The sequence below is a fragment of the Chiloscyllium punctatum genome, chromosome 9, assembly GCF_047496795.1.
Source record: "Chiloscyllium punctatum isolate Juve2018m chromosome 9, sChiPun1.3, whole genome shotgun sequence".
NCBI classification, from domain to species: domain Eukaryota; kingdom Metazoa; phylum Chordata; class Chondrichthyes; order Orectolobiformes; family Hemiscylliidae; genus Chiloscyllium; species Chiloscyllium punctatum.
In genome coordinates this window covers 9,928,765-9,952,156 of record NC_092747.1, presented here as the reverse complement: position 1 = coordinate 9,952,156, position 23,392 = coordinate 9,928,765, and the positions used below count along the sequence as shown (strand labels likewise).

General features: G+C 42.6%; 1 protein-coding gene across 5 annotated transcripts in view; it reads left to right on the top strand.

Annotated features, from left to right (window-relative positions):
* The window catches only part of pak1 (p21 protein (Cdc42/Rac)-activated kinase 1), a 229,038-nt gene that overhangs the window by 193,575 nt on the left and 12,071 nt on the right, over positions 1–23,392 (top strand). For all 5 annotated transcript variants that reach the window (XM_072576856.1, XM_072576859.1, XM_072576860.1 and 2 more), the window contains exons 6-12: positions 167–280; positions 4,463–4,640; positions 6,256–6,319; positions 6,786–6,834; positions 6,933–7,045; positions 10,638–10,755; positions 22,953–23,052. In XM_072576856.1, coding sequence (XP_072432957.1) covers positions 167–280; positions 4,463–4,640; positions 6,256–6,319; positions 6,786–6,834; positions 6,933–7,045; positions 10,638–10,755; positions 22,953–23,052 — 736 coding nt within the window. The remainder of the gene's footprint in view (positions 1–166; positions 281–4,462; positions 4,641–6,255; positions 6,320–6,785; positions 6,835–6,932; positions 7,046–10,637; positions 10,756–22,952; positions 23,053–23,392) is intronic.

Sequence of the window (23,392 nt, the reverse complement as noted above, 5' to 3'; positions counted from 1 at the left end):
ATTCTGTCCCAAAACTTATGATCCAAGGCAACAAATACTTGTACTGCTATAAATCTAGAGTTCCTCCATGACTGAAGTTCCACACTCATGGTAATGGTCTAATAAAATGAAGTACATTTGGTAAAAGCAAAGTATGTTATTTGAGTAACCATGCCTTTATCTGCAGAGTACAAAGAATGTGTCAGAATCTCCAGCTGTGCCTCCAGTGTCGGAAGACGATGATGAAGATGAAAGTGTTCCTCCGCCTGCAATTGCACCACGACCAGAACACACCAAATCGGTCAGTATACCTTATAACACAAGGAGTAGGAGAGGGGTATTCAATAACATCTTGGCTGAATGTTTACATGAATGCCACTTATCCACCTTATCAACATTCAGTATCTTAAAAATGTACTTATTGTACCTTTTAATGTATTCATTGATTGAGTATCCACAAACTCGAGTAGAGAATTTCCAAAGATTAACAGCCCTTCTCAGCTCAACAGTCTGAGACAAAGACCCTTAATTCTCCGCTGTTCAGCCCTGAAGAGATTTCAATTAGACCATCTCTCCTCATTCTTCTCAATTCCAGAAAATATAAGCGCTTAGTTCTCCTTGGGGGAGATCTCTTATTGTAGAAATGTAGGAATCAATCTGGCACCTGCCAAGGAGCAGCACAAGAGAATTTTTAATTGACTAACTATTGCATATTGCAGGCACAGACCTCTTTGAGGTGCTAAACTAACTGTATTATAATGGTTTCCCCACCTGAGAGAAGTTCAAAATGGTTTCCCCACCTGAGAGAAGTTCCTTATTGTCTATGATTTTGTTCTTTCCTGTACATTAACACCAAAAAGAATGTTTCTGTAGTGGTGTTAGCTTCTAATGCCTTGCTGAAATAATCAACTGAGGCTGCAGGTGTCATCAGACTGTCAATCCCTGTGTGACTTTCCATTCATGGTGCTGGACAGTAATGAGGCAGACTGACCCTGGTTAGAACCATGCCCTGCCTTGTCTTGCCCACCTGCCATTTGCAGGACCCAAGTGCCTTGCTACCACCTCTAGTTCAAAGTGGCTGACTCTGCGCAGATGGACTTTTGACATCTTATTGGTATTATGACTGAAGGGCAACATTTTTATTTATATGGCTGGAAGTGCAGTTATAACTTAATGTCAAGGTTGGTCATTTTTTACAGTCACTAGGGTGGTGAGGTTGATCTGTTATCAGTCTGAAGGAGGTGGAGAAACAAAGAAATTAGAGAATGAGAGAAAGCAAGCTACAAAGCTAAAAACAGATAGCGAGAGTTTCTATAGCTGTTTAAAAGGTAAATGTGTAGCCGATTTGAGTCTTGGTCTTCTGAAGCAGAAGATTTTTTTAAAAAAAAACAAAAGATGACCAAAAAAAAGGAGAAAATAGACTTTGAGGGTAAACCAGCAATTGAAATAAAAATTGACCTTTAGAGTTATAAATATATAAGAGAAAGGCCAAAGTGAACATTGGCCCTGGAGAACAAGGTTAGGGAAATGATGGGGAATCAGAAGATGGCAGAGGAGTTGAGTAAATATTTTGCATCAGTCTTCACAGTAGAAGGCATTACAAAAATACTAAATAATGAAGGTAAAAGGAATATAATAACTATCACCAGACAAAAGATGCCCCAGAAACTAATGAGGCTAAAGGCTAATGAGTCAGTTAGCCCTGATGGATTGCAGCCTAGCATTTTAAAAGAAGTGGCTACAGAGTGGTTGCATTAGTAACAATCTTACAAGAATCTTTCAACTTTGGAAAAGTCCCAGAGAATTGAAAAACTCCAACGTAATACCTTTAGTTTAAAAAGTGAGAGACTCAAAAGCAGATGATTGTAGGGCAGTTAGCTTATCACTTGTTGGGAGAATATTGGATTCTATAGTAAAGGATGTGATAGCAGAGCATTTACAAACACACAATATAAGCATGGAGGGGAAATCATGCCTGATTGATTAATTAGAATTCATTGATTAGCAAGCAGGATAGTTAGAGTAAAAAGTGGATGTAATATATTTAGGTTTCCAAAAGATGCTCAATAAGGCACCATGCATAAGATTGTTTGACAACATAGGAGCTTATGGTGTTAGGACAGCATATTACTATGGGTAGAGGATTGGCTAACTAGTAGAAAATGGAGTTAGGTTAAGAGTGTCATCCTAAAAATGCCAATCTAACAAGTGTTGGGGTTACAGTTATTTACAATATGTGTTAATGACCTGGATGATGGAAGTGAATGTATCACCGTGTTTGTAGATGACACAAAAGATCAAGTGAATAGACAAAAGCTAGGCAGATAGATTATAATTGTCGGAAAAGGTGAGGTTATTCACAGCAGGTAGGATAGAGGAGCTGAATATTGCTTAAATGGAATGGAGGAAGACTGCAAGACATTAAATGCTGAGAAGTTGTTTTTCTTTATGGGAGAGTCAAGACCAGTGGGCACAACCTGAGTAAAGATGGCCTATTAAGACAGAGGTGAAGAGGAAATTTTTCGACGGGTAGTGAATCTGTGGAATTTTTTTATTGCAGAGGCTGGATTGTTAAGTATATTCGAGGGTAAGATGGATACTTAATCATTTACAGAATCAAGAGTCGTATGGAAAATGCAGGAAAGTGGATTAGAGGGTTACCAGATCAGCCATGATCTCACTGAAAGGTGGAGCAGACTGCATGGGCTATATGGCTTACTTCTGCTCCTTCGTCTGATGGTCACAGTTGAGATCTGCATTATCTGGAAAACTCTTCTAAATTTAAAAGCTTGCAACTGTCCAGTAAAGTGATTTGACTTTTCTTCAGAGTCGATGTAGAGAAGTGTATGCAAATGGGTGAAAATTATGGGAGTTCCATAATTCCAAATGCAGAAATGCCAATGAAAACAAATGAAAGTCATAACCCTGAGACATTAGTGAATCAATGCACTACAACCCCATCAGCCCAGCGATAACAATGTAATCGACAATGCACATCAGTGTGTGAGAGATGTTCTAACGGGAAATAATTTTGAGTCTGAAATATGTTCAAAGACTAGCCTCTGTGTAGTGCAGCCACAAGTGATAAACAGCAATGAGTTGTAATCGTAAGTGGTTGCCTCCCAAGTGTCTGTTTTGATCTATAATTAAAACATTTTTGTCCATCAATTAAAATGGCTTTTACTAAAGCGAATGCATTGTGATTTTATACAGATAAACAAAATGTGGTTCAGTCAGCTGGAGCATCCTGTACAATCAAACTTAAATGGCAATTAATTTTTATCTCTCTGCACTACAAGGAGAGATGAATTAGAAATTATTTGCACTTGTCAAAAAAGTAATAGGAATGATTTTCTTTTTATGTAATATCACTTCCAAGATGAAGAGCATTTATCTCATGAGTTTGCTAATGAAAAGTTTGAATCTATTTTGTAAACCCTGTTCTCATTTTCCCTAACATCTCTTGGAAAAATCTGTTTGGTAAACAAAGTAAGATTCTTCTTGTCAAGATATCACCCATTCTAATCTCTGTTTAATATCTCTGGCTTGGATATGCAGTTGACTGTAGCCAGAATAAAAATATTGTTGGAGAAATTAACATCTGTGGCAAGAGAAACATAGTGAACGTTTCCAGATTTGAAGAACTGGCCCTTCAGCCCATTGAGTATGTGCTGCCAAAATTATACTACTACCTACATTAGTCCCATTTTCCCACATGAGGCCCATATGCTTGAACGTTATGACACTTCAAGAGCTCATCCGAGTACTTTTTAAAGGTTGTGAAGTTTCCTGCCTCAACTACCCTCCCAGGCAGTGCATTCCAGACCCCCACCACCTTGTGGCTGAAACATTTTTTCCTCAAACCCCCTCTAAACCTCCTGCCTTTCCGCTCACAAGTGTGTCCCCTTGTTTTTGACCCTTCAGCTAAGGGGAACAGCTGCTTTCTGTCCATCCTTCCATACCCCTCATTGTCCTACATACCTCTGTTAGGCTTCTCTCGACCTTCTCTGCTCCAAAGAAAACATACCAGGCTCAATGTTAATTCTATTTATAGCCCTTTAGGTTCTGCTGGACCCTGCAGAGTTTCTCCAGCACTTTCTGTTTATATTTCAGATTTCCAGCATCCACAGTATTTTGCTTTTGTTGGAGTGTGACTCAAGTGTTTTATTTCCAGTTGAATTACCCCATTTTGCTTACTGCCTGGATGAACATATTTGGAGTAGTACTTATGTAGGATACAACAATATAATCAGCTATAGGATTGTATGTTGTCAGGATGAGTTGCCTTCTTCAGGAGAGGAGAAAACTGAACCAATTCTTCATTGATCAAGTGCGACATGCAAGTACTTACCTTGCGTCACAAAGCTTGCTATGAATACCACAGCTAATTTTTTTGTTTTTATTCATGTCATTTTCTTTCCTTTCAAGTTTGTCCCTTTTATCCTGAGCCTTATGCCTCTTTCCTTTCTTCCCTTTCCTGTAGATGTATACAAGGTCTGTGATAGACCCTATCCCTCTTCCACCCACCAAAGATGCAGCCACGTCTCCCATCTCCTCGCCCTCTGAGAATAACACCACCCCTTCGAACACCCTAACGAGGAATGCAGAGAAACAAAAGAAAAAGACCAAAATGACAGATGAAGAGATATTGGAAAAATTGAGTATGTTAACCATCGAACTTAACCTTGCTTCATGTTTGCACACTGAACTGAGTTGGAAACCGGCCTCTTTTTTTGCTACAGAAGGTGTGAGTTCAAATCTAGCTCAGACTGGTCAGATGCAAGTCTCCTTTCTGCGAGTCACAGCATCAGCCAAGTGGATATGGCCCCAGTTTGACTGACCTGACTTGATAATGATTTGGTACTAAATGGGAAACTTGCTTGGAGAAGCCACTAGGTCAACTAGTGTGGATATACAAGTATCACAGTGGTGGGATTGAGGGATGGACAGGCGGGAGTTCTGTCCTGCACCTGATGCTTGCTAATGCCAGTTATTTAGTACTTCACAGCAGGGCCAGGTAAAAGTGAGTTGTTCATTGCTCTGTGGTATAGTATTGCTTTTTAGTGTTCGTTCACCCCTACCATTATTTTCTCTCCATATACTCTTGTTAAAATTGATTCTTTGTAAGGGTGTTATTACATCGGCATCAGTCCTCTATACCTGTATACCCACCTTACAATCTGCCAAAATGGTGTTCCCATAATGTGAGTGACAGTGACCAGTCCACTGACTATTACCCCATCTGTAGTTTCCCTGAGATCCTGGGTTAGATTTTATTGTTATGAACTGGTTTATTAGGGCACTTCAGTGGTCAGTGAGTTCATTATAGAGTGGTCTGAAGTCAAGTTTTGATTATTACAGTGGTGGCAAGTTTAGTAAAGCTTAATGTTTCGACAATAACCCAGAAGCTTTCATGGTTGGTTTTGCTAGTGGCCAATCCCCAAACCAGATTTATTGGTTTAATTATTTGCCCTGGTGGGAATTAAAAAAAACATTATCTGGTTGTTGCTGGAAAAGGTGACCTACAAGTTATTCCAGTCCCACAGCAACGAAGCTGATTTTTAATTCCCCACTTTAAAGTCAAGGTTGTGTTATGAGAAGAGGTTGTACAAATTAGAAGGTCAAGTTTGATCTGATGGAAGTCTTCAAGATATTAACAGGAAAAGACAGGGTAGAAAAGATAAACAGTTTGCACTGGTTGGGGATTCCAGAACTAGGGGCGTTTGGGAATTAGGAATTAGACTATTCGGGAGAGATATTAGGACGCACACAGGGTGGTTGATTTTGGAACTCTTCTGTACAAATGGCTGTGGATGCTGGATCAGTTGTTAACTTTAAGTCTGAGATAAATTTTTGTTAAGCAAAGGGATTAATGGACATGGGCCAAAGGCAGGTTTATGGAGTCAGGACACAAATCAGCCATGATTTCATTGAATCGTGGAACAAGCTGAGGGACTGAATGGCCTACTCCCTTTCTTATGTGGAATGACAAAGAAATGTTATTCTGATTGGCAAAGTCCTGATTCTGTTAATTAAATAACGGAAGGTAATCTACTAAAATATCGCAGCCTTTATGTATTCCATATGTGTTTTCCCCCTTTTTTTAAAATGGAAGTTTGTAGTTTTTTAAAACACCTTCCAATCCATGGTTTGCCAAGAGATTGGGCAGTTGACATGTTTACGTTTACATAAGTTTTATTTTACGTTGTTTCCCGTTTTTAAACATTGACTTTCTGAACAATGAGAATCTCTAACATCCTTTTCCCAATCTCCTAGGGAGTATCGTAACAGTGGGTGATCCGAAAAAGAAGTACTCAAGATTTGAGAAAATTGGACAGGGGTTAGTATAAAGTTGTGTGTTTGATGTTGTGCAATCTAAAATGCATTGCATTTATGCTTGTAAAACTATGGATTACAACATTGGAACCTATTTCACTATAATTCGTGATATCACAGGCTGTCTGTTTAACATGTTGTAGTTCCATTATGTCATTGAATCTGTTGAGTGCACTGAACACCCGGTGTTACCTTTCTAACATTGTAAACTTGGTGATGATTCAAAGAACATTGATTTCTGAGTCCTCTGAAATGGTAGTTAATTGTTTTTAAACTGCCACTGACCAAGTTTGTTCGTCTGACCTTTGATGTCCTTGTGTGACTCAGATTTTAATTTATTTTATACTGTTCCTGTGAAGCGAAGGTGCTTTACACTACAAGTTGCTAATTAAAATGAACCGTGTGCTACAGTGGCAAATGATTCTTTCGTTTCAAATATTTTAAACATATTATTTGCTCTCCACCAACAGAGCTTCGGGCACAGTATACACAGCAATTGATATAGCCACAGGGCAAGAGGTAAGTTCAGCTAAATAAATCACTTGTGTGCAACCATGATATGGCTTTTCTAAACTAAATCCAGGGATGACTTTTTTGTTTCTTATTGTTGTTTTCAGGTTGCAATTAAACAGATGAATTTACAACAACAACCCAAGAAAGAGTTGATTATTAATGAGATTCTGGTCATGAGGGAAAATAAAAATCCAAATATTGTTAATTATTTAGACAGGTGAGTAATTTCTACGTTCCAGCACCTGTCTGTCTCTCTGTGTCTGTCGCTCGCGCTCTCGCTCTCTCTCGCTCTCTCTGTGTTTTATATGCTCTAGTTGCAAGCACCTCAGCATAGAATGTCTCCCACGATTGTGTCTAATCTGACAATTTGTGTCCTGTCTGACTGGGTTGTGTAGATCTGTCGTTATGCCAGATTCCAAGTACAATATTGAGTATTTATCCCCATGATTTGTGATCCATTGTGTCATTGTCAATAGATTATAATTCTTTAAAAAAGCTTTGAATCAAAATAATATTGTGTTTGCTGTGGTCAAGTTTTCATCTGTTGTACAAAAAAGTGTGCAATGTTACAATACAGAAATGAAGACTGGTGTGATATCATGTGTGCTTAAGCTTGTTCTCTCTGACAGCATCTCTGTTTCCCTGCCTTTTAGTAGAGCCAAGTTAGAAAAAGAATCTTTAAATTTTTATTGAATAATCATACACATTTATACCACTGACAGTAAAATTATGCTCTAAGATTATGTTTTAAATCACTGTTATATGTTGGACAATAGACAATAGGTGCAGGAGTAGGCCATTCTGCCCTTCGAGCCTGCACCACCATTCAATATGATCATGGCTGATCATCCGTAATCAGTATCCTGTTCCTGCCCTATTTCCATAACCCTTGATTCCACTATCCTTGAGAGCTCTATCCAACTCTTTCTTAAGTGAATCCAGAGACTGGGCCTCCACTGCCCTCTGGGGCAGTGTGTTACTTTGTGAAAAAAATAAATACTGAAACCCAAAATAAATGTAGACCCCAAAGAAGCTCAAAACTATTTGTTAATTAAAGCAAAGTGGAGAAACAGGGCACACCTCCTGATCAAAGAAAATTAATTTTCCAAAATACCCAACCCATAACCATGAGAATCTCTCATTTCATTTCCCAGCAACATTGGTATCTATTTGGCCTTTTGTTCAGAATTGCTCTCCCTATCAGTTTTGCTCTGTGAATTAGTTTTTTTTTAAAATCCTTTCTACAGTGCTGTGATGGTGGTGTTGCTGAACTAAAAGTCCAGAGGTCTGGACTCTCAAAATAAAAGTTGAATGCCATCTTAGCAGTTTTAGAATTGGAATTAAGGTTTTAAGCGGTTAGATTGTCATCAAAGATTCAACTGATTCATTTAATTTAGGAAGGAAACTTGCTGTTAATGTCCTATCTAATCACTGTTTTGTTTGAATCTCTCATCAATGTAATTAACTCTCTGCACCCTGTCAAGTGCCTAACAAGCTACTCCATTGTTGAAAGTGGGCAATAAGGTCCTTGATGCGGTGGTGATGTCCCGACCATCGGGGACAGAAGGCCCAATTTCAAATTCTGTTGACCACATAGATGTCTCATAATATCTCCCTGAATCGGTTGATCCAAAAAATAAATTTGTTGATGCGTGCCCACGTTTTGGGTATTCATTAATGTACTACGTTTCACACCTTCCATCGATGTGACAGTAGTGTGTGAAGGGGTGCTTCATTAGACCTCCTCTTCAATTCAGAACTCGATTACACTTTAATCGATCTGAATGTTAGCATGGAGATGCCTCACACTACAGATGGGGAAGGAGTCTTCCATAGTTCAGTTGCACATTATATCCAGTGATGAAGTTCTGAGTAGAAGCAGTGGGTGGCACGGTGGTTAGCACTGCTGCCTCACAGCACCAGAGACCTGGGTTCAATTCCCACCTCAGGTTACTGACTGTATGGAGTTTGCACGTTCTCCCTGTGTCTGCGTGGGTTTCCTCCGGGTGCTCCGGTTTCTTCCCACAGTCCAAAGATGTGCAGGTCAGGTAAATTGGCCACGCTAAATTGCCCATAGTGTTAGGTAAGGGGTAAATGTAGGGGTATGGGTGGATTGCGCTTCGGCGGGGCGGTGTGGACTTGTTGGGCTGAAGGGCCTGTTTCCACACTGTAAGTAATCTAAGTAATCTAATCTAAAAAATTTCTTGGCGAGTTTTCAGAGGGGCTAAAATAGGAGGGTGTGTAAATCAACACGTACATTCATTTAGCAATAGCATTTAAACATTTGTGTTTCTTCACTGTGGATACTAAGTGAGACAGATGACAAAAATCAGTTTGGCAGAAGTAAATGTCCTAGCCAATTGGCAGCATGGTGGCTCAGTGGTTAGCACTGCTGCCTCACAGCACCAAGGACCTGGTTTGATTCCAGCCTCATAAGCTGTCTGTGTGGAGTTTGCACATTCTCCCTGTATTTGCATGGGTTTCCTCCAGGTGTTCCAGTTTTCTCCCACAATCCAAGGATGTGCAGATTCGATGGATTGGCCATGATAATTTGCCCATAGTGTCCAGGAATGTGCATGCTTGGTGGCTTAGCCATGGGAAATGCAGGATTACAGGGATAGGGTGGGGGCTGGGTTTGGGTAGGATGCTCTTTGGAGGATCAGTGCAGACTTGATTAGGTGGAGGAATGATTCAATAGTAAATATTATATTGCAAGGCAGAAAGAAATTAGTGTAGGGTCAGTGTTTGTATACATCGGATACAGTGATAATGTCAGTGGATTAGTAATCTAAAGGCCCAGGCTTTGGGGAAAGTGGTTCAAATCCTACCATGGCAACTACTATACTGCAATTTAAATTCAATCAATAAGTTTGCAACTGAAAACTAGTTTCAGTAATGGTGACCGTGAAAATATCATTGATGTGAAAACCCATCTATTTCACTAATGCCCTTAGCAGAGAGAAATCCCCCTTTGTTTCCCAATCTGGCCTACATATGACTCCAGACTCCTAGAACTGTGATTGACTCTTAACTACCCTTTGAAACAGCCCTAGCAAGCTATTCCGTTAAAGAGAAATTGGGAATGAGCAACAAATGTTGGCCTTGCCAGTGATGTCCACAGCCCACGACACCATAGTGTTTCAGTGGTTAGCACTGTTGCCTCACAGCGCCAGGGACCCAGGTTTGATTCCACCCTTGGGCAACTGTGAAGAGCTTATGCTCAAAACAGCAACTCTCCTCCTCAGATGCTGCCTGACCAGCTGTGCTTTTCCAGCACCACCGTTTTTGACTCTGATCTCCAGCATCTGCAGTCCTCACTTTCTCCTTGGGCAGCTGTGCAAACGCCACACAGGTATTCTCCCTGTTTCTGTGTGGGTTTCCTCTGGGTGCTCCGGCTCCCTCCCATAGGCACAGGTTAGATAGATTGGCCATACTAAATTGCCCGTAGTGTCCAGGGATGTAGAGGCTAAGTGGGTTGGCCATGGGAAATGCAGGGTTACGGGGACCGATTAGGGGGATTGGTTGGGGTGGGATGCTTTTCGGAGGGTCAGTGTGACTGATGGGCCAATTGGCCTGCTTCCACACTGCAGAGATTCTATGATAGTAAAGGAAAAAACTTCTTTAAATAAAGATCGCCTCTACCATTCTCCAGTTCTGAAGAAAGCTCATGGGCCTGAAATGTTAATGCTGTCTAACATATGCTGGCTGACTGGCAATTCCAACTTTTTACCACTTTACTGGTTAGTGAATAAAATGGCTGAGTTTTTCTGCAGGTTTTAGACCATTCACTGAGTTTTTCTTCCTGCTAGTTACCTCGTAGGAGATGAATTATGGGTGGTGATGGAGTACCTGGCAGGCGGTTCACTAACTGATGTCGTCACGGAAACCTGTATGGATGAAGGACAGATAGCGGCTGTCTGTAGAGAGGTGAGTCTTACAGGCTGACATGAAGAACTTGATTTATGTAGCACCTTTCATGCCCTTGGTACATCCAAAGGAAAGCCATCAATGTACCATTCAAATATAGTCAATGTTGTAATCATCTAGCAATGGTATGGGGAAAAAAGAGACTGCAAATAAGATGTTCTGAAAGATACCCTTTGTTGTAGAATCTCAAAGCATTGAAGAAGGTCCATTGTGTTTGTGCCAATCCTATTGAGGTCTGTACATACCCAATTGTTAACTTATTATAGTTTCCAAGAACTTGGGGTTGACAGCATACTAGGAGAATATGAGCTAATTTTTTTTTAAAAAAAATCAAGCATTTGTACTGTGATCCCTTCAAACTTGGACCAGTGCTGGAGAAGTTAAAAAGTATGATAAACTGGAACAAGAGAGTTGGGGCTGCACCGCTTGCCCCTAAGCTCAATCACAAGCCTGTGAATGAGAAGCTTTCGCTGTAGATGCAGGCTCAGCTCTGCTCTGCCCATTCCTGTCCCTGAACTTGGAGAAGCCTCTAAAATCCTATATAGTCAGTTATGCTAATTGAAGAATTTATGCTAATTAATTAACGCAATTGAAGAACTTAGACCATTATTTGTAGAACGTGAACCTTCCTTACCTATCTTGATTATAATATGATTCCAGTCCCATTAGTTTAAATGGCGAGACTGTTGCGTGACTTTCTTATAGCCTGAGATTGCACAACAAAGCTGTCCCATTATATCAGAACTGACTACTGTAGGGTGATGATCAATTGAAACTGACTTAATACTTGAAGAAAAGCAACAGGAGCACATTTTATTTTAAATTAAAGTAATGGAAGTTATTTGACACGTTTTGTCAAAACTTTTTGTTTTGCAGTCATCGGGATTTTTTGTTAGGAATACTAATGTAAAGGGGAGGGAGCAACACTTTACATAGTCTGAGAGGAGTTCTGATTTGATTGGTTAATGGGCTGTGATTGTAGAAGTGTAACCATAGAGAATGCACCATGCAACAACTTAAAATTCATTCATGGGTGTCACTGGCTGGGCTGATAGTTATTGCCCATATCAAGATGCTCTTGAGAAGACAGTTGCAAGCTGGTACCTTGAACCGCTGCAGTCCATTTGTTTTAGTTAAACCCATAATGCTGATAGGTTGGGCATTCTGGTTGATTGACCAGCTCTACTGAAAACTAAATTAGGCAAGCTAACTCTGGTCGAGGTATTATCCGAGCAATTCACCAAAGAATTGGTATCTCACATTTTGTAAAATTAAATCAGGTTTCACGTGTATACATAATTATCAAAGCAAAATATTGCAGATGCTGGGAATCTGAAATGAAAACAGACACTGCTGGAAAATCTTGGCAGGTCTAGCAGTGAGTGTGAAATGAGGAATGTGTCCAGTATATTCCTGCATGTAATTTCCAGTGAATGCAAGTGCACAACAGTGCAAGCCAATGCATTGGTTGTCTCTGTTATTCTTGGCACAATCAGGATTTAGCAAATGCTGTCCATTCATTATTTATATGATGTATTGTCAAGAGAAGGTTATAATAAGACTAAGCAGAGCTGTTCATTATTGTTTGATTTTATTAAAAGTAAAGCATGGGGGGGAAGATGTGTTTTCACTGGCAGGTGGATTTGTGATCAGCAGATATGGATTTTAGCAAAAAAAAAACTTTTTTTTCATGTAATGGGTTATGTGAAAGTGCTGTCATAAAGGGTGGCAAAAACAAATGTGACAGTCATTATCGAAAAGGAATTTGATAAATGCACAAGTGAAAAAAACCTACAAGGCCTCTTGGGGAAAGCAGGGAAATCACAACTCCCTTCACTCCAGCACAGAGTCAGCATCAGCAGGATGGATAATTGGCCACCTTCTACACAACTCTGATTCTAACCTACCAGCTCTCTGTAATTATTAATATAGCTCATCACTTAGATGGACATCAACATTAGCATATTATTTAAAGCCTCCTTTTTAAAAAAACTGAGCAATTTTGAGATTCTGTTTAGAGCAAACAGTCACTTGTTGAATACTGCACTTATTTCTGGTCTCCCTGCTATAGGAAAAATGTTCTGAAACTTGAATGGGTTCAGAAAAGATTTACAAGAATGTCGTCTGGATTAGAGGGTTTGAGCTACATGGAGAGGCTGAATAGGCTGGGGTTGTTTTCCCTGGAGCATTGGAGGCTGAGGGGTGACATTATAGAGGTTTACAAAATCATGAGGGGCATGTCTCTGGTGAAGAGGCAAGGTCTTTTTCCCAGAATATGGGAATCCAAAACTAGAAGGCAATGGTTTAAGGTGAGATGGGCAAGGTGTAGAAGGGACCTAAAGGGCAACTTTTTCCCACAGAGGGTGGTGCGTGTATGGAATGAACTGCCAGAGGAAGTGGTGGAGGCTGGTACAATTACAACGTTTAAAAGGCATCTGAATGTGTATATGAATAGGAAGGGTTTAGAGGGTTATGGGCCAAGTGCTGGCAAATGGGACTAGATTAATTGAGGATATCTGGTTGGCACGGACAAGTTGGACCAAAGGGTATGTTTCCATGCTATATACCTCTATGACACGATAACTTGTGTTTTAAGGAGAATAAAGGATAGGGTTCTCAGTTAGACCTGAAGATGATGCAGATCCCTTTATATATAAAAAAAACGAAAGTGCATCATGTTTCTCTTTCTCTGATGTGATTTGATACAGTGAATGAACATTAGTGACCACAGCACAAGAGTCATGGAGTCATAGAGATGTACAGCACGGAAACAGTCCCTTTGGTCCAACTCGTCCATGCCAACCAGATATCCCAAACCAATCTAGTTCCCCCTGCCAGCACCCGGCCCATATCCCTCCAAACCCTTCCAATTCATATACCCATCCAGATGCCTTTTAAATATTGCAATTGTACTAGCCTCCACCACTTCCTCTGGCAGTTCATTCCATACATGTACCACCCTCTGCGTGAAAAAGTTGTCCCTTAGGTCTCTTTTATATCTTTCCCCTCTCACCCTAAACCTATGCCCTCTAGTTCTGGGCTCCCCCACCCCGTGGAAAATACCTTGTCTATTTATCCTATCCATGCCCCTTATGATTTTATAAACCTCGATAAGGTCACCCCTCAGCCTCTGCGCTCCAGGGAAAACAGCCCCAGCCTATTCAGCCTCTCCCTATAACTCAAACCCTCCAACCCTGGCAATATCCTTGTAAATCTTTTCTGAACCCTTTCAAGTTTCACAACATCTTTCTGGTAGGAAGGAGACCAGAATTGCACGCAATATTCCAAAGTGTCCTAACCAATGTCCTGTACAGCTGCATCATGACCTCCCAATTCCTATACTCAATACTCTGACCAATAAAGGAAAGCATACCAAACGCCACCTTCACTATCCTATCTACCTGTGACTCTACTTTCAAGGAGCTATGAAACTGCACGCCAAGGTCTCTTTGTTCAACAACACTTCCTAGGACCTTATCATTAAATGTATCAGTCCTGCTAAGATTTACTTTCCCAAAATGCAGCACCTCACATTTATCTAAATTAAACTCCATCTGCCAAGCCCATTGGCCCGTCTGATCAAGATCCCATTGTAATCTGAGATAACCTTCTTTGCTGTCCACTACACCTCCAATTTTGGTATCATCAGCAAACTTACTAAATATACCTCCTTTATGTTCATATACAAATCATTTACTTAAATGATAAAAAGTAGAGGACACAGCACCGATCCTTGTGGCACTCCACTGGTCACAGGCCTCCAGTCTGAAACCCTCCACCCCACCCTCTATCAGCCAGTTCTGTATAAAAATGGCGAGTTCTCCCTGTATTCCATGAGATCTGGAAGTATTGGATATGATTCAATCCCACTTGACTTTTGATAAGAATACAGTGTAAATGTTTAGGAGATTTCTTTCAACATTCAGGAGGATCAATGTAGACAAAATGTTGCCTTGAGGGGAGAATGACTGGCCTTATCTCAATGCTCGCCTAGTATGTTCCCTAAGATTTTATTTATAGGTTTTCCTTTAAAATTATTTATATATTTCAAGGAAGGCACTCTATTCTGGCATATAACAAAATGAGAGCAGTTCAACCAAAAGGTTACAAGGATTAGAGCACCCAGATTTAATGTCTTGGGTAAGGGTCACAGGGGTTTGTAAGAAAGAATGTTTGTTTATATGCACAATTGGAACTTACAAAATGTTGATGCTGTGAGAGACTTTGTTGTATGAGGAGCAGAGCAAGTTATCATGCCAGTAAATAAGAACAGGAGAAGGCCATTCAACCCAGAAAAAAGTGAGGACTGCAGATGCTGGAGATCAGAGCTGAAAAATATGTTGCTGGAAAAGTGCAGCAGGTCAGGCAGCATCCAAGGAGCAGGAGAATTGATGTTTCGGGCATGAACCCTTCTTCAGGAATGATTCCTGAAGACGGACTAATGCCTGAAACGTCAATTCTCCTGCTCCTTGGATGCTGCCTGACCTGCTGCACTTTTCCCAGCAACACATTTTTCATTCAGCCCAGAAGCCATTCTGAGCATTGTAAATTATTGAGTGCAGTGCCATATCCTGTTAGCCCTGTTTCCATATCACCTTGATGTCACTGATAACTCAACTCAATCTATCGATCTTTGTCTTCAACTTACTAAATGACTGAAGCTCCACAGCCCTTGGGGGAAATGAATTCCAAAGATTTGCTCATCTCTCATTCTTTTAAACTCCAGGCAATGTAGGGTTGATCTCTCCTCATAGTCTCGCCATCGCAGGAGTCCATTTGTTGAACCTTTGCTACATGCTGTCCTTGTTTCTACAAAGGAACCAGAGCTATAGACAAAACTCCAGATGTGGTCTCACCAGTACTCAATACAACTGAAACAAGATTTCTTTGTTCTTGGTACTCAAAACCACCTGTCATAAAGGCTAACATGCTGTTTGCCTTCCACATTGCTTGCTGCACATGCATGCTAGCTTTGTGACTTGTGAAGAGTGGGCAAGAGAAGGACCCCTGAGAGAGCAAGCAATCAGGAAGGCAAATTATATGTTGGCCTTTATTGCAAGGGATCAGAGTGTAATTATAAGGAAGTCTTACTACAGTTATATAGGGCTTTGGCGAGCCCACAAATAGAATGCTATGTACTGTTTTGCACTCTGCTTTCAGGAAGGAAGTACTTGCTTTGTGGGCAGTTCAGTGAAGATTCACAAGATTGATCCCTGGGAGGAGAGGGTTATTATGACAAGCTGCATAAATTGGGCCTAAATTCTCTGGGGTTTAGAAGAATGAGAGGTGATCTTGTTGAAACATGGAAGATTTGAAGGAACTTGACAGGATAGACAGTGAGAAATTGTTACAGCTGTCTGAGCAATGCAGGAAACCAGTCGTCTGAAGAGAAGGGGCTAATCATTTAGGTCTGAGATGAGGAAAAATTCACTTGTGCAAACGGTTGTGAATCTTATTTTACTCAGAGGTGCAGCAGGTAATTGGGAAGGCGAATGGATTGTGGGCTCTTACTTCAGGAGAGTTGGAAGTCTTACTGCAACTGTACAAGATACTGGTGAGATCACATCTGGACCACTGCGAGCAGTTCTGTTCCCTTATTTAAGGGAATATGTTATTTCATTGGAGGCAGTTCAAAGAAGGATCGCTAGGGTGATCCTGGTATGGAGAAATTATTTTATTAGCAAAGGCTAAACTAGAATTTAGAAGAATGACAGATGATCTCATTAAAACATATAAATTTCTTAAGGGACTTGACAGCGTAAATGTTGAGAGGATATTTCCCCGCTTGGGAGAGTCTAAGACCAGAGGGCATAATCTCAGAATAAAGGGTTACCGATTTAAGACTGAGATGAGGAAGAATTTCTTCTGAGAATTGAGAATGCTGAGAGTGGTGGACGTGATCTATATGGACTTCAGTAAGGGATTCAACAAGGTACCCTATGAGAGACTGGTTAGCAAGGCTGGATCTCATGGAATACAGGGAGAACTAGCCATTTGGATATAGAACTGGCTCAAAGGTAGAAGACAGAGGGTGGTGGAGGAGGGTTGTTTTTCAGACTGGAGGCCTGTGACCAGTGGAGTGCCACAAAGATCAGTGCTGGGTCCTCTACTTTTCACCATTTATGCAAATGATTTGGATATGAACATAAGAGGTATAGTTAGTAAGTTTGCTGATGACAGCAAAGAAGATAATCTCAGATTACAATGGGATCTTGATCAGATGGGCTAATGGGCTGACGAGTGGCAGACGGAGTTTAATTCAGATAAATGCGAGGTGCTGCATTTTGGGAAAGCAAATCTTAGCAGGACTTATACACTTAATGATAAGGTCCTAGGGAGTGCTGCTGAACAAAGAGACCTTGGAGTGCAGATTCATAGCTCCTAGAAAGTGGAGTCGCAGCTAGTTAGGTTAGTGAAGAAGGGGTTTGGTATGCTTTCCTTTATTGGTCAGAGTATTGAATATAGGAGTTGGGAGGTCATGTTGTGGCTGTACAGGACATTGGTTAGGCCATTTTTGGAATATTGCATGCAATTCTGGTCTCCTTCCAATGGAAGGATGTTGTGAAACTTGAAAAGGTTCAGAAAAGATGTGCAAGGATGTTGCCAGGATTGGAGGGTTTGAGTTATAGGGAGAGGCTGAATAGGCTGGGGCTGTTTTCCCTGGAGCGCAGAGGCTGTTTCCATGCTGTACATCTCTGTGGCTCTAATTAAGAGTCTTAGAAATTCTTGCCACAGAGCTCTGTGGGGACAGAGCCCTTATGTTTCTTCAGGGTTGAGATAGAAAGATTCTTGATCAGTTGGGGAATCGAGGGTTATGGGGAAAGGTCAGGAAAGTGGGTGTGGGATGATGGTCCGGAACCTGCTGCCCACTAGGATGTTACAAAGGTAAGAACATCGGTGATTTCAAAGAGAAGTTGGATGGTCATTTGAAGCAAACTTGCAGGACAATAGGGATAGAACTGGGGAATAGGACAAAGTAGCTTAATCTGCAGAAAGCTGGAATGGCATTGATGGGCTGAATGACTGCCTCTTGTGTTATAATGGCTGTGTGAACTGTTTGAATTGAAACAGGGTCAAGGGGCTGAATTAGGCGAAAGTGGCTACTACAGATGCTGGAGATTAGAGTGGTGCTGGAAAAACACAGCAGGTCAGGCAGCATCCGAGGAGCAGGAACATCGATATTTCGGGCAAAAGCCTTTACCAACTCTCGGGGCTGAATTGCCTAGTCCTGTTCGTATGTTCCAAACCAAAAAGCTCTGGGAGAGATGGGAATGGGATGGAGTAGATAGTTGAAGCAAGAGAGCAGGCAAACTGACTGAGGCAAGCTGCCTTCTCTTGTATAATTCTATAAAGACTCAATGCCCCTACAACCAGTTGTAAATGGCTAATAGTACATATCTGGTTCTATAATAACATTTTCTGCATCTGCTCAATCACTGACCTGATGATTCTTGAGGAGTGTAGCTCTACAGTGTAATACTGAGAAACTGTTGGTGTACATCGATTTCCAATTTGTGAAAATTGACAAATGAACTGCCTTCTGTCGCCAGGCTGTAAAACAGGAAATGTGTTTCATTTGAAATAAAAATGCGTAGAAATAACAGGTCAACCTTGAGGTCGAGGAATTCATGGAGACTGAACCATCTGTAAACAAAAGCCTTATGTTACATGAGGGAATATTTGTCCAGAATTGATGCAGGGAGTGATGGCCACTACCAGGAGGTTTACAACTTGAGTTGAAAGGACAGAAAAGGGGAGGGGTGACGGTGTTGGTATTGCTATGATTAGATACAAGAGGTAGAAGGGAAAACAGTGGATTTGAATAATTTCCTGAATCTGTGTTACTGTTGATTATCCAGAAAACGGCTTATTGATGTAATCCTGTCAGATATTGATGTTCTTGTAAATTGGAAGTGGTTCTTTTGGATGAGGGAATTATATCGTTGCTGCTTCCCTCTTTGTTTTTGTCCTCCCCAATATAGAGGAGGCCACATCGGGTGCAGCGGATGCAGTAAATGTGTGTGGAGGTGCAGGTGAATTTGTGGCGGAGGGCTTTGAGTCCTTCGTGATGGGGGATGGAGGTGTACAGGGACTGGATGTCCATGGAGAAGATAAGGTGTTGGGGACCGGGGAAGCGAAAATCATGGAGGAGGTGGAGGGCGTGGGTAGTGTCCCAAACGTAGGTGGGGAGTTCTTGGACTAAGGGGGACAGGGCTGTGTCAAGGTATGCAGAGATGAGTTTGGTGGGGCAGGAGCAGGCTGAGTCAATGGGTCGGCCGGGGCAGTCAGGTTTGTAGATTTTGGGCAGGAGGTAGAAACGGGCGGTGCGGGGTTGTGGGACTATGAGGTTGGAGACGGTGGATGGGAGATCCCCTGAGGTGGTGATGTTATGGATGGTCTGGGAGATGATGGTTTGGCGGTGGGAGGTGGGGTCATGGTCAAGGGGGCAGTAGGAGGAGGTGTCCATGAGCTGGCGTTTAGCCTCAGCGGTGTAAAGATCGGTGCGCCAAACTACCACTCCGCCTCCCTTGTCTGCCAGTTTGATGGTGAGGTTGGAGTTGGAACGGAGGGAGTGGAGGGCTGCATGTTCCGAAGGTGAGAGGTTGGAGTGGGTGAGAGGGGTGGAGAGGTTGAGGCGGTTAATGTCGCAGCGGCAGTTAGCTATGAAGAGATCAAGGGCAGGTAAGAGGCCAGCACGGGGTGTCCAGGTGGATGGCGTGTGTTGGAGGTGGGAGAAGGGGTCGTCAGAGGGTGGGCGAGAATCCTGGTTCAAGAAGTAGGCGCAAAGGTGGCGGAAGAATTGTTCGATGTCTCACAGCGTGTTGAACTCGTTAATCTGAGAGTGTAGGGGAATGACCCCTTCTCCCACATGGACCCCAGCTATGCCTGCCTCTTCATAGGATATGTGGAACAGTCCATCTTCCGCAGCTACACTGGCACCACCCCCCATCTTTTCCTCTGCTACATCGATGACTGTATTGGCGCTGCCTCGTGCTCCCATGAAGAGGTTGAACAGTTCATCCACTTTACCAACACCTTCCACCCCGACCTCAAATTTACCTGGACCGTCTCAGACTCCTCCCTCCCCTTCCTAGACCTCTCCATTTCTATCTCAGGCGACTGAATCAACACGGACTTTTACTATAAACCGACCGTCTCCCACAGCCACCTAGACTACACCTCCTCCCATCCTGCCCCCTGTAAAAACGCCATCCCATATTCCCAATTCCTTCATCTCCGCTGCATCTGCTCCTGGGAGGACCAGTTCCAATACCGTACAACCCAGATGGCCTCCTTCTTCAAAGACCGCAATTTCCCCCCATCGCATCTCCTCTACATCCCGCTCCTCCGCCCTTGAGCCCCACCCCTCCAATCGCCACCAGGACAGAACCCCATTGGTCCTCACCTACCACCCCACCAACCTCCATATACATCGTATCATCCGTAGTCATTTCCGCCACCTCCAAACGGACCCCACCACCAGGGATATATTTCCCTCCCCTCCCCTCCCCTATCAGTGTTCCGAAAAGACCACTCCCTCCGTGACTCCCTCGTCAGGTCCACACCCCCCACCAACCCAACCTCCAGTCCCGGCACCTTCCCCTGCAACCGCAAGAAATGCAAAAGTTGCACCCACACCTCCCCTCTTACTTCCCTCCAAGGCCCCAAGGGATCCTTCCATATCCACCACAAATTCACCTGCACCTCCACACACATCATTTACTACATGCGCTGCACCCGATGCGGTCTCCTCTATATTGGGGAGACAGGCCGCCTACTTGCGGAACATTTCAGAGAACACCTCTGGGACACCCGGACCAACCAACCCAACCACCCCGTGGCTCAACACTTCAACTCCCCCTCCCACTCCACCAAGGACATGCAGGTCCTTGGACTCCTCCATCGCCAGACCATAGCAACACGATGGCTGGAGGAAGAGCGCCCCATCTTCCGCCTAGGAACCCTCCAACCACAAGGGATGAATGCAGATTTCTCCAGTTTTCTCATTTCCCCTCTCCCCACCTTGTCTCAGTCCCAACCCTCGAACTCAGCACCACCTTCCTAACCTGCAATCTTCTTCCTGACCTCTTCGCCCCCACCCCCACTCCGGCCTATCACCCTGCCCTTAACCTCCTTCCACCTATTGCATTTCCAACGCCCCTCCCCCAAGTCCCCCCTCCCTACCTTTTAGCCTGCTTGGCACACCTTTCTCATTCCTGAAGAAGGGCTCATGCCCAAAACGTCGATTCTCCTGCTCCTTGGATGCTGCCTGACCTGCTGCGCTTTTCCAGCAACACATTTTCAGCTCTGATCTCCAGCATCTGCAGTCCTTACTTTCTCCTGCTGCTTTTCCTAGCCTATTTGTTCTGTAGAGGAGTTGAAGATCACAGTACCGGGCAGTCACCTTTTGGGCTAACTGCATGTACTGAATTTGCAACTTGAAAGCTTGCCCTGGAACCTTACCCCTGCTGTCATGTGTTTGGTTTCATGTGACTGACACCATGATAGATTGAGAACTGTGCTGGTCGTGTAATGGACCAAGAGCTGGTCACATCCACCTTGAGAGCAGAAATAAAGACCAAGGTGGCACCGGGGTCTTTAAATAAAACACAAAATTGTGGATGCTGGAGATCTGAAACAAAAGCAGAATTTGCTGGAGAAACTCAGCACCTGTGGGTAGACAACAGAGTTAGTGTTTCAAGTGTGGTAGTCACCATACTCGAAACGTTAATTGTTGTCTTCCCACAGATGCTGCTGAGTTTCTCTGGCAAACTCTGCTTTTTGTTTCAGGATCTTTAAATGCTTAGCCATGGAGTGCTGAGGGCAAGATCAACTCTACAATACAAATGGAGCCTGAAAATAAATTGATGTAGCAAATTTAGCAAGTTTGTTTCCTCCACAGTGCTTCACAAACAATGAAATGCTTTTTTGAATTTATCAGTGTTGGAAGACAGGATAAGTGGCACCCAGATGCACACCGTGAGCTTCAATAATGCTCACTGAGCTAATACTCCACGATCTGTTTTAGTGATGTTTGTTGAAGGATAATTATTGGTCAAGCCACCGGGAGGCTGCTCTTCAAATTAGTGCAAGAGGATCCTTTAAATCTCCATCTGAGAGGTTAAACAGGACCTCAGCTGTGACACAGTAGAACCACAAATGTTACAACATAGACAGGGGGAGCCATTCAACCCATGTTGTTCATGCTGACCCAGTTACCCTTCCTAATCCCATCTCCCTGCACACAGCCTATAGGCCTGCAGTTTACAGCACTTAAGGTGCAGATCCAGGTACCTGTTAAAAATAGTTTCAGGTCTCTGCCTCCACCACCAGCTCAGGTAGTGAATGTCAGACACCCACCACCCTCAGCACTTTTCTTCATTTCCCCTCTAATGCTTCTGCCATTGAGCTTGAATCTATCATCCCTAGTTTTTGAAGTCTCTGTGAAGAGAGGCAGGTTCTTCTTGTCTACTCTATCTCTACTCATCACAACCTTGTATCCTTCCATCATGTCACCCCTCAGCCTTCTCTGTAGCAAAGTAAGCAACCACAATCTCTCCTCATAACTACGCCTCACCTTAAAAAACACCACCACCAACAGTGCAGCATTCCCTCGGGATTGAACTGGGCAATTATTCTCTAGGGTCTGTGCTGAAGCTCTTGAAGTGTGACTTGAACTCCATGTGAGCCAGATTCAAGAATGTTAACAATTAAACTTTGACTAACACCATGGGGATGGAATTTAGCCATTTGGTGCAACAATGTTTAATTTCCTTGTTTTTTTAAAAAGAAAATTGCAGTGTGGAAGCAGGCCATTTGGCCCATTGAGTCTACTTCAAACTTCTGAAGTACATCTCCCCCTGAACCTATCCTTGACCCTTACATTCCCCATGGCTAACCCACCTAGCCTGCACACCTTTGGACTGTGCAAGGAAACCAGAGCACCTGGTGGAAACCAATGCAGACACAGGGCGAATGTGCAAATTTCATACAGACAGTCACCTGAGGCTGAAGTTGAACCCGGGTCCCTGGCACCGTGAGACAGCTGTGCTTACCACTGAGCCACTGTGCTGCCCTTTCTTCCTTCCTAATGTGCAGACACCTGTCAACATCATGTAACCTGACAGCATGAGTCCAATTGGGACTTCTGTTGGATTTGCTCTTTTCAATGTTTTATGTCTTTTTATTTTTTTTAGTGTCTACAAGCTCTGGAGTTCCTACATTCAAACCAGGTCATCCACAGGGATATAAAGAGTGACAATATCCTACTGGGAATGGATGGCTCTGTCAAGCTAAGTATGTATTTAAACTTGGAAAATTATACTCCAGCAACTTAACTGCAATACTATTTTGGCAGTACAGTCAGTCCTTCTGTAACACGCTTTTCTTCAAAGTGCATTGGCTATAACACAATTGAGGAATTTAGGCCATTATTTGCAGAACATGAAATTTTCCTTACTTATATTGGCTATAACGTGATTCTGGCCCTGTTAATTTAAATAGTGCTGATATTATGTGATTTTCTTACAATGCAGGATCTCACAGGAGCCGAACTATCATGTTACATCAGAACTGACTGTATTGCAATGTTTACATGCCTCATTCTGAACAGAGCCCTAGAGCTCAGTTTGTGTTT